The 12287-nt window shown below is 35.3% G+C and overlaps 1 protein-coding gene across 2 annotated transcripts in view; it reads right to left on the reverse strand.

Annotated features, from left to right (window-relative positions):
- NCAM2 (neural cell adhesion molecule 2) overlaps positions 1 to 12287 on the reverse strand; it is a 493693-nt gene that overhangs the window by 124177 nt on the left and 357229 nt on the right. For both annotated transcript variants that reach the window (XM_030877736.2, XM_030877737.2), the window contains exon 9: positions 9474 to 9624. In XM_030877736.2, coding sequence (XP_030733596.1) covers positions 9474 to 9624 — 151 coding nt within the window. The remainder of the gene's footprint in view (positions 1 to 9473; positions 9625 to 12287) is intronic.

Here is a 12287-nt window from a genome sequence, read left to right on the forward strand (position 1 = left end):
CAGTAGTTGTGGAGCCTGGGCTTCAGTAGTTGTGGCTTGCGGGCTCTAGAGTGCAGGCTCAGTAGTTGTGGCGCACAGGCTTAGTTGCTCCGTGGCATGTGGGATCTTCCCGGACCAGGGCTCGAACCCGTGTCCCCTGCATTGGCAGGTGGATTCTTAACCATTGCACCACCAGGGAAGTCCCTATTTTGTCTTTTTTATCATTGATTTTCCTTGCTAGAATGTGAGGTTCATAAAGTCAAGTGTTTTTGTTTGCTTTATTATAATTCTACATGCTCAACACCTGAAAAAGTGTTTGGTGTGTAATACATGCCTGATAAATACTGTTGAATGAAAAAAATATAATTAAGATCCTAACTTTAGTATGCTTAAATTCATGAAATAATAAGTTTAGATCCATCTTTTCCTCTTTACACATCAGGACACTAAAGTTTGGGTAATTTAAATGAGTTGACCAATGTCCTAGGATTAGACCCAGCAGATTCATTAAAATCTAAGAATAGCTCGTAATACTATGACATTTAACATTATTTTAGTAAAGCCCAATATATAAAAAACTAGTTTACATCATCACAAACTGTGAGCTGGCTTAAGTCCATGGATAGGTATCAACAACCCATGGACAGTATGAAGAAAAGCTGTCCTTGCCTTTGCTCCACTGAAGTTAGATAATGAAATTTAGAGGATTTAAGGATTTATGGCCACAGAGTTCTGGCTGATTGGATTCAAGTTATTGGACTGGTCTTTTTCAAGAATTAAGTACCTTAACTTTGGATGGTCATGCTATTCTGGACTATGGTGTCAGGTAATAAGTCCAGCAAGGTAAACCTACTGGCACCACATCCTAAGGAGGGGGAGGAAGGTGGGAGAGCCCTGTTATGGACTGAATGTTTGTGCCTCCACAAAATTCATATGTTGCAGTGTGATGGTATTAGGACTTGTGGCTTTGGAGAGGGGATCAGGATTAGATGAGGTCATAGGGAGGAGCTACCATGAATGGGATCAGTGCCTTAGGACTCAGGAGACAGCTTTTTCCTCTGCTCTACTCTCCATCATATGAGGATAGAAGTAGAAGACAGCAGTCTGTAACTGGAAAAGGTCCTCACCAGAACCCAAACATGCTGGTCCCCTGATCTCAGACTTCCAGTCTCCAGAACTGTGAGAAATTAATTTCTGTTTTTTTATAAGTCACCAGTCTATGGTATTTTATTATAGCAGCCCAAGCAGACTAAGACAGACTGTAAGCAGTCTGTCACAAGGTCTTAGCACAGTTTTCAGGATCTTCAAGAAGACACAACTGGGTGGTGGTGTGCCTGGTGGTGCCTTGGTTGAGAGTCCGCCTGCCGATGCAGGGGACATGGGTTCGTGCCCCAGTCCGGGAAGATCCCACATGTCGCGGAGTGACTAGGCCCGTGAGCCATGGCCGCTAAGCCTGCGCGTCCGGAGCCTGTGCTCTGCAATGGGAGAGGCCACAACAGTGAGAGGCCCGCGTACCGCAAAAAAAAAAAAAAAAAAAAAAGACACAACTCAGTGATGTCAGTAAAGGCTTGATATGATGTGATCGCAATGTGCAGCCTCACCCTGTGAAGTTCTGCATTAGTTCCATCTGTGAGGTGGTCTTCTCTGTCCAATACATAAAGCTCATTTCTATGTATGAATGAATTTTTGTATCTCCTCCAAATTGATATGTTGATCCCTAATTCTCAATGTGATGGTATTTGGAGGTGGGGCCTTTGGAAGTAATTAATTTTAGATGAAGTCATGAGAGTAAAATCCCCATCATGGGATTAATGTCCTTAGTGAAAGAGGAAGAGAGAGGAGGTATATCTCCTGCGAGCATGCACCAAGGAAAGGCCATGTGAAGACATACCAGCAAAAGAGCACTCACCAGGGACCTGACAATTCTGGCATCCTGATCTCGGCCTTCCAGCCTCCAGAACCATGAGAAATAAATGGTTCTGTGAAAGCCTCCCAGTCTAAGATATTTAGTTACAGCTGCCCAAGCTAGGACGTTCACTGTACTAGTGGGAAGTGAGATCACTGCGAAAGGTCTTCATTCCAGAGGAAGGGCAGAAAGCTGTGGCAAATTGGATGTAGAGACTGATATTTCGGGACAATTAGGTTAAGCAGGTGCCAAGAGGTAGTGATAAATCCAGTAGTTAAACACAATGACTATTTCATTTGTTTGTCTGATATTGGTTCATTTCTAAGATTTATCCTCTCAAGGGTTAGATATTTCCTAAAATTCCTTAACAACTTTTCATCATCATAATCTCTGAAGTACATTTTCACAAAATTTAATCTGAATCAGATTATATCTGTCAGAGATAGACAAAATGTGATAAAACTAGAGTAAGTTGGGCTTCCCTGGTGGCGCAGTGGTTTAGAGTCCGCCTGCTGATGCAGGGGACATGGGTTCCTGCCCGGGTCCAGGAAGACCCCACATGCCGCAGAGCGGTTGGGCCTGTGAGCCATGGCTGCTGAGCCTGCGCGTCCGGAGCCTGTGCTCTGCAACGGGAAAAGCCACAGCAGTGAGAGGCCCGTGTAATGCAAAAGAAAAAAAAAAAAAAAACTAGAGTAAGTTATAGTATCTGTACACATGAAGAATGTGATATTTCAAATTTCCCCAGGAGGTCCATGTAAAGTCTGGGTTAAAATAATACAGGTGAGCGGTAAAAGATTTTTTCACCTTTCTCTTTTAATGATCTATTCTTATCTTCTGGATGTAGACATAGACTTTATATTTCTTTCAGATGTTCCTTGAAATTATCATGAAGGGTATAAAATCTAAATAATTGCTGACATTAGAACCAATTTACTTCTGCAAATAAGCCATCTTCTTTAAAGTCTGAACAATTTAAATGTATTATGGTGAGTGTATAGGGTATGTTCATAAGACAAGATTTTAATCACAGATATAAAATGTTTGTCTGCTATGAACAAGGAGTTTTCCTAAGTGTTATTGAGATACTCTCTTTAAATGTTAAAACTATGGTCACATCTTACCTACCTCATCCTGTACATGTAGCAGAGCATGCTACTGGAATTAGTTATTTTGAAAGACTGCAAAACTTGAGGAAATAATTGTGCAATAAAACAAAGTTTTATTAATTATATGGAATACATGTTAAGTCTAGAAGTAACATGAATATGTGTTATAAGGTTAACTAATATCTCTATATCCTTAAGAGGTTTCTGATATTGCTAACAACTTTTACACAGGAGAAAATTCATTTGAATATTGCTATTATCTCTAACAAGAAATAAAAGCAGGTGCAGAGAGCTCAATGAGAAAAAAATGCAAATTAAAAATTCAATATTTCTTAGCAGGCATTTTTACCATGTAACTCTTAAATTAATCACATAAAATAATTAAGTCTAATTAATAGGTAATAAGTAATGAGTACCTACTCACAAAACTTGATTCTAATTGCCATCAAATGTACTATGTAATCGGTGCTTATTGCATTCAACTACATATCACATGCTTGTTATCTCCTTTGTTTTATAAATTGGAACTTTAGTTCAACTCATGCTTCTTAGAAAGGGTAATGCCTTTGGAATGTTGAAAATGAACTGGCAGGATGCCAAGGAGTCTGCTTAAACTGAAATACAAAAGAGGTTTTGAACAAAAAAAAAGAGATAATCTCCTAAGCACCTTAAGTTTAGTGGTACTATAATAAATGTGGTTGGTATCAAATTATAAATGGCTCAGTTCTTTTTCACTCATTCTTAACAATATTACACTGTAGTTTCTTGAATCACATAGTAAAGAATGGTAAATGTTTTGTGACATTGTATAATTTCTTCGTAATGCTCATAATTTCTGTACTGTTTTGAATCAAAGATGGAAAATAAAAACATTCTTACTATTTCTAACATACAAATATTTATTTACATCAATAACTTTTCAAGGTATTACATGCCATTGCATTAAATTATTACTACTATAAATTTGTCACTAAATAAAATATCCTATTTTATAACAACACAGGCTTTAATTATCAAGAAATAAGCTTATTTGATAAGCTAAGTATTTATCATGGTTGTTATGCTGCCCTATCCAACCAAAATTTCTACTAGTCTTCATATGAGAAGATAATAAGATATTTTACAAATAGTAGCACTGCAGGCATAAAAAAGTGTTCCAACCTTCATAATACAATGACACTAACAAGGAAGTTACTTGCAAGTGAAAGAGAAGAACAGGCTAAATTTTAAATTACAACCATGGTCACATGTTCCAAACGATTATTTAATTCCATACTCAAAAATAATAATAACTATAGACAAAAGATAACATAATGGCATTTACTCTGCTCCTACCACATGAATAAAATCTGAATCTTAGCTATTAATGATATTAAGATGAATAATTATTTTATTTTCTACTTAAGTATAAATTTATCTTTTACTAGAATATTTATATAACATAAATAAATTTGCATCATAATATTCATCCACTTTAAGCAGTTTTTACATGATTCAGTTTTAATAAATTATCGTTAAGTACCTAGAAGGTAATAATCTCATTACCTACAATAGAGTAGAGGTTGGGCACATATATGGGCAAACTTGTATCTTGCTAAATGTAGCATAAAGTTTGAAAAGTGAGCTGGGCTCCCAGCATTCTGGAATTCATCAGTAAATTTGATTGTGAAAAATGGAGCATCTTGAGTAAGGCATATGAAGCAATACTGTAAGAGTCTGGGTTAATCAAAGAGGAAGCTAGACTGTCAGAGATTTTCAAGTAATTTGTAACAGATATTTAAAAGAGATTCATCATGGGGAGAAAACAAGAGGCCATAGCTTAAATACAGGATTCATGTATAGGTTAAATCCACAAGAGAAACTCCTTTCATTTGAAGATTGAAAAAACAAAAAAGGAAGCATGTCAATAGAATGCACGAATAAAGTTTGATAGTGTGTTTATTAATCTTAAAATATAAAACATTTTCCTTTGCTTCACATGAAATTCAGCCTATATCAGGAGAATTATTCCCTTTATAGGTAAAGGATACTATTAAAATTCTGAACCTCTAAACTCTAAAACTCAGCTAAAGCTATCCTATCTCTCTATTTATTTATTTTAATTTATTATTATTAATTTTTTTTTGCCACGTTGCAGGGCTTGCAGGATCTCAGTTCCCTGACCAGGACTGAACCCAGGCAACGGGGAATCCTAACCACTAGACCTCTAGGGAAATCCCCTATCTCTCAATTTAAAATTTGAAATGATTCACATATGTAGAACTTACTATACTTTCTAGGTAGATTAAGTGTGGGTATAGATAAAAATGTCAAATTAAATAAAATTGACTACACAGAAGATTGATATACAGCAGGAGAAAAAAGAAGCTCAACAACTTACTTTTCAGGACTTCGCAATTGAACAATCTTTTGATCAGGGTAATGGTTTCTTTAAGGATGTATGGTTATGAAAAATAAATATAAAATTTGAAAAGAAAATGAAGGGAGGAAATAAATTAAAAATTGCTGAAAACTGAAACTAAGACATTCATACTCTTGTTTCCAGGAACTAGTGAAACCAAAAATTCTTATGACAAAGTTTTCTTAAAAGCAGAATATATATACCTTTCTGTTTCCATAATGGCAGGACAAGCCTGTGATAGCCCAACTCCCCTACTGGTAATAATTAAAAGGACTAGAAATAGCACAAATCAAGCAAAACAACAACAACAACACTCCCCTAAGGCTTCTGGAAAGTAAACAAAATCAGGGACTGTGGAGGGGAATGAAAACTAGTTTCTTTGTTTTGTTTTGTTTTTTTTCACCCTCATTGCTTTGTCTAGAGGGCAGGTACTAGACAAGGAGCGTCGAAGTGATTCTGGACCTAAAACACATCCAGAAATATAGAGGGTATGCTGGAAAGAAGCCAATACAGGTTGAATACTGTGGGGGTAATCCCAGACAGGAGTCAGAGACGGAGACACCATAATTCTGTAAATAAAACCACAGAAATCTCAGCCTAAAGTCTGACCTTGGCATGCATAGAGCAGATACAAAAATGTATAGCAAAGGCATTAAGAAATCAACTGTGAGATGTGAATCCCTGATTACAGGGGGCAACACAGAACTTAGAGGTGATTATCTACTTAAAAATACATTTTTCCCATATGTTTTTCAAGACCCAGAGTCTGCACAACATAATATTTACAGTGTCCAGGACACGATGCAATATTTCTCAACATTCAACAAACCAGGAGAATATGACCAATTCTAAAGGGAAAAGGCAATTAACATATGCACATCCCAAGATGATTCAGATGTTGAATCTACCAGATAGAGATTTTAGAGCAGCTAATTTAACTATGTTACATGAGGTAAAGAAAAAACACATATAGAATTAATGAATATATAAGAAATCTCAGCAGAGAAACAAAAAATATAAAACAGAACAAAATTAGAAATTTAGAGCTAAAAAAATAATATCTTAAATAAAACAGAAACCTCACTGGATGGACTCAGTAGCAGAAAAGAGATGATGCAGTAAAGAATCCGTCAACTTGAAAAGCAAACAACAGAAATCATCTAATCTGAAGAACAATGAGAAATAAGATACATAAAACTGAACAGTGTCTCAGAGATCTTTGAGCCAAAACGTCTAATGTGTGTAAGTAAAGTCCTAGAGATGAAAAAGAAATTAGGACAGGACAGATGTTTGAAGACATATGATAAAAAACTGCCAAATATATTGACAAATACAAAATTTACAGATTCAAGAAATTCAGTATACCTCAAACAGGATAAACCCAAAGAAAACCATACCTGGGCATATCCTAGTCAAAGCTATGAATAACAAAGATGAATAAAATAACTTGAAAGCAGCTTTAGAAAAATGACACATGGGCTTCCCTGGAAGCGCAGTGGTTAGGAATCCACCTGCCAGTGCAGGGGACATGGGTTCGAACCCTGGTCCTGGAAGATCCCACATGCCACGGAGCAGCTAAGCCCATGGACCACAACTGCTGAGCCTGTGCTCTAGAGCCTGCGAGCCACAACTACTGAGCCCACGGGACACAACTACTGAAGCCCGTGTGCCTAGAGCCCGCTCTCCGCAACAAGAGAAGCCACAACGAGAAGCCTGCGCACTGCAACGAAGAGTGGCCCCCGCTCGCCGCAGCTAGAGAAAGCCCGCACGCAGCAACGAAAACCCAACACAGCCAAAAATACATAAATTTAAAAAGAAAAATTAAAAAAAAAGACACATGGCATACAAGGGATAAACAATTCAAATTACCACAGATTTATCATCAGAAACCAAGGGGGCTAGAAGACAGTGGAGCCATATCTTTAAAGAAATGACAACCCAGAATTCTTCCCAGGGGAAAAAAAAAATTCATCAAGAATAACAGAGAGGCCATTTTCAGATGAAAATTTAAAAAAAAAAATAATAGACTCTATCCCTAACAAATATGACCTACAATAAATGGGGAAGAAATTTCTTCAGACTGGAGGACAATAATATCAGAGGAAAATCTGAATCTTTAAGGATGGAGGAAGAGTAAAAGGAAATGGTAAAGAGACGAGTAAATAACATTTTTTTTCCTCTTCAGTTCCTTAATATATCTATAACTCTTAAAACAAAAATCATCATAATTTCTGGTGAGATTCTCAATTAATATGAATGCAGATATAATACATATGATATTAATAATAAAAAAAGATCAGTGTGAAGCACTTGTAAAGGCACCTATATGGTTGTCAGGTTTCTACATTTAATGTAAAGTGTCAGATAATTAACTCTGAGAGAACATGAACAGCTATTAAACGTTAAAGTACATCGAGTCAGAGATTAGTGCAGAAAATGAATAATTCATGAGGAAGACATATGGAGAGAGAGAATGGGAGAGAGAATAATGATCCCCCAGTGATATTCATATCATAATCTCCAGACCTTTTGAGCATGTTACTTCACATGGGAAAAAAGAACTTTGCAACTGTGATGTAAAGGATGTTGAGTTGAGAGAATTATCCTGGATTACCCAATGTGGGTCCAATGTAATTGCAGGGAAGTCAAATATAGAGAAGATGTGAGGAAGGAAGCAGAGTCAAAGTGATACGATGCGAGAAAGACTCAATCTGCCAAAGCTGGCTTTGAAGTTGGAAGGAGACTGCAAGCCAAGGAAGGTGGGCAGATTCTAGAAATGGAAAAGACAAGAAAAGGGAATCTCCTGTAGGGCTTCCATAAAGAAACACAACCCTACGGACACTTGATTTTATCCCAGTGAGAATCATTTCCAACCTCTGACCTCAAGAGCTTAAAATAATATATTGTGTTGTTTACAGCAATAAAATTCTTGGTCATTAGTTATAGCGACAATAGGAAACTAAGAGAAGATAACTATAAATGTGTACTGTGTCACTGAGCCTCAAAATATATGATGCAAAAATCAACAGGATTACAGAGAGAGAAAAAAGTTCACAATCATGGTGGAGGATTTTAACAACCATCACTCTAATAGAACAAAACAAATTCAGTAAAGACACAGAAGATTAAAGAACACTAACACCCACCTTGATCTAATGTATATGTATAGAGCACAATATCTGCAGAATATATATGTTTTTCAAGTACACATTATGTATTCACTAGGTAGATCATAACGCTGGGACATAAAATAAACCTCAATAAATATGAAAACATCAAAATCATATAGAATGTATTTTCTAAGCACAACTGTATTAAATTAGAAATAAGTAACAGCAAAATATCTATGAAAACAATAAATATCTGGAAGCTAAACATATCTTCATAAATAACTATTGACCAGTGATGAAATCACCAAGAAATGTAGAAAATATTTTCAACTGAAAGCCAAGAGAGAGACAACATATCACTATTTGTGGCATGCAGTTAAAATGCTACTTAGAGAGAAATTCCAGAAAAAGCTGAATAAACCAATATGCAAGACTTTAACATCAACGGAGGAGTGCATCTGTGATCAAAAAACAACTTATAGTTTGTTAGCAATCAGCCCTTGAAAAATAGAGTATCCTAAGTACTGTATTTTAAATACTATACAATAACTTATGAGGATGTAAAATAATTCAACAAAACAACTTGAAATGAGAAATGAAATTCTCACTACATATGTGAAACACAGGACCATTAATATTAGGAATAAACAGATAAAAATCTAAGGTGATGTTGATCAATTACTTATAACTAATGTAATTCAGTTTACATTGTGTTTTGGGTTAAACGCTGTGTAATAAAAGGCCACAATTTTCAGGATAAGCAACATTAAGACCATTAAACATACAGCACTGTGAAATCTCCCATAACCGCCACTAGATGTCTCTAATAACTGACTTTGGCTGCATTCCTTCTAAAGTTATGCATTACATACTACAAAATGAACTACTGTATTTTGATTTTCCCATGAAAATACATGTTTTTCAAAGCAGAAAAGTTGTTTTAATAAACATACAAAATGAAAATAACTTACATTCAATATCAAGGTACATGCTTTTCTGGTGCCCTCCGATTCTACTTGCAGCTTCACAGTCATATCTCCCTGAATCTGACAACTTCACATCTTTAATATGCAGTGATGAGCTTCTGTGCTGCCCTCTGACTTCGATACGTCCATCTGGGCTCTGTTTACATTGATTCAGGAAAAATATAGATTTTATGCGTATTTTGTGTAAAATGATGATGAAACATATTGCATTTATCATAGACACAATAAATGAAAATAAACTCTTACCTGTATTCATTTTTTATTTCAAAAAAGCAGTGTTTATTTATACTTTACTATTTTTAGCTAATCCATTTTACCAGCCCACTTGCTTACAGGAACACTGACTTGTAAGTAGTAAAAACTTAAACATAAGTTTTATCAACCTCTTTTATTTATTATGCTTTTTGCTTTTTATAAAGCTAGTATGTTCTTCTCGGAAGGATTTTGTTGTCTTTCAATTGTGTTCTTTACAAACATAGCAAAATGACAATAATGCCTATTCAATTCTGGCTAAAGCCTACCAGTGAAAATGATATTCCTGCTGTATTTTAGTTTTCTATTTCACTAAATAAGGAGAATGTATCAAGATGTATGACAATTAAAGACTTTAAGAGGAATTTATAGTTTTCATTTTTGAATGAATGCAACAGCATTGCTCATAAGCATAATTGGTACCATATGCATCATAGATACACTATTAAAAACACAGCATTCTTAGGAAGTCATTGGAAACAATATGGAAATTATTAATCACTTAACTCCACAAATATGACTCAAATCAAGGAATTGCTTATAATCCAATAACATATAGATTATATTTCAAATAAGAATTATTGTGTGCAACATAATTATAGAATTTTCTTAAATCAAATACCTTTATAGCACACATATTTAAAACAAGAATAGTTTATTCATTGAATTTTACTCTGTACTATCAAGAAATATAGTGAACTTTTAGCACTTTATAACTCATTGGAAACATCTGCTCTACCATTATTGAATTGATTCTTTTTAATAGTTGAGGTTTTAGTGTTCAACAAAATATTGTATATCATACATTCAATTGAAATATGTATGTTATTATAAACAGTATAATGGTTGTTTAATTTTCTATATGACAGATTTGAACAAATTTCAATACATGTGTGTACTTTGCATTATTAAAATTATGTTTAACTATTTTCCTTTATTAATATTAAAAGACTATCTTAAAGCTCTTTTTCAAACATGTTGATTGGGGCACAATATGGTTACTTTTTTTTGCTTTTTAATTTTATATAGGAATGCAATCATTATACAATCCTATCACTCACTCATAATTCACTATCTGGAAAATGGTCTTCAAAAACAAAGAAATAAACAAAAGCATATTAGGGATGTATTATGCAACTTAGATCAAGATTTCTATGTCAAAAATATGTTCCCCACCTCCCAAGTATTGCTAAAGAAATAGTAAAGTGAAGTTTTCAAGCAGAGGGCATTCTCTTCTGCCAATTTTGAAGAAGTTCAGTTGCCAAACTCATTTACTTAATTGAAAGAAAGCAAAATGTAAAAATCCACAGAAGTTAAAAATCAGAATGAATAAACCCAAAAGCAAAATGGACAATTGTTATACAAGGTAACTAACTGCTGTTCCATAACTAAATAGGTATTCTTTGGTCCTTATCTCACTGCAACTCTGTTCATCATTAAATCCTATTGAACTATATCCTTCCTTTCTTGTGTGCCGACTTCCCTTGGCTTTCAAGACACTCACATGATCCTGATTTTTCTCCCAGTTTTGGTTGTAGTTTCCTTGGGTTTGGTTTTGGTTACAGCCTCCTTTCTTCCTCGGGGCCTCTGTATTCTGTCCTGGACTCTAGTGTCTTTTCAGTCAATACAATCCACTTAGGCACTCTTATCCCTGCCCACATATACACTGATGATCTCTAGTCACTCTTTCTCCACCCAGGATCCTTCTTTCCCTGGAGCTACATAACTAGATATATCATATGCAGGGCAAGTCCATTTGATGTATATCTCAAACTAGCATGTGCAGATGAATACATCACGCCTTACCCAGCATCACCTGCCCTCTCCCAGTTGTCTTTCTATGAATGATACTAATTCTTTCCCATGTCCTATGCTATACCATGTCCTCAGTCTTGGATCAGTTACTGAACATTTATTCATCTATTTATATTCTGAATAATGATAAATGTCAGTTTATCATCTTGCTCGACATTATGATTTCCAATTTTCAGCAACTGTGTTTCCATAGACCTATCTGCTCTCTGCCTCTCCATTTACAGTTTTAGTTGTGCTGCTAAGTTGGAAGGATATTGACAGGCGTCTCTGGATTTCAGAGAGAACAATCACATTCAGGCTGAATGTGACCAAAAAAGACTCCCTGACTCTGCAAAAGCCTTCAACATTATGTTATTTCCTATGTTTCTCTTAGCAAAAAATCATTCCAGCTGCAGAAATTATTTCTTGTGTAACTAAGAATAAGTCTTTTTTTTTAAAGCAAACTTTTATTTCTCATAACAACTTTATGAAGGTTTCACATCCCTGGACCTCACACTCTATAATTACAAATAACATTGTATTGCCTCCCAAGTAAAACCCCAATCCATTAGCCTGATGTTTACGGACTTCCATATGGTATTACCTTTCTGTTTAAGCACAGTTTACAATTTGGATACTGTTAATTTGGATTCCATTTAATGTGAATTATTTGTATTGTCATGAATGTCCTGTGCTTTCTAAGCAGCCTTCACACACCTTTCTCAAATCTTTCCCCCTTATCTCTTCCATATT

Source organism: Globicephala melas, chromosome 4 (genome assembly GCF_963455315.2).
Source record: "Globicephala melas chromosome 4, mGloMel1.2, whole genome shotgun sequence".
Lineage (NCBI taxonomy): Eukaryota > Metazoa > Chordata > Mammalia > Artiodactyla > Delphinidae > Globicephala > Globicephala melas.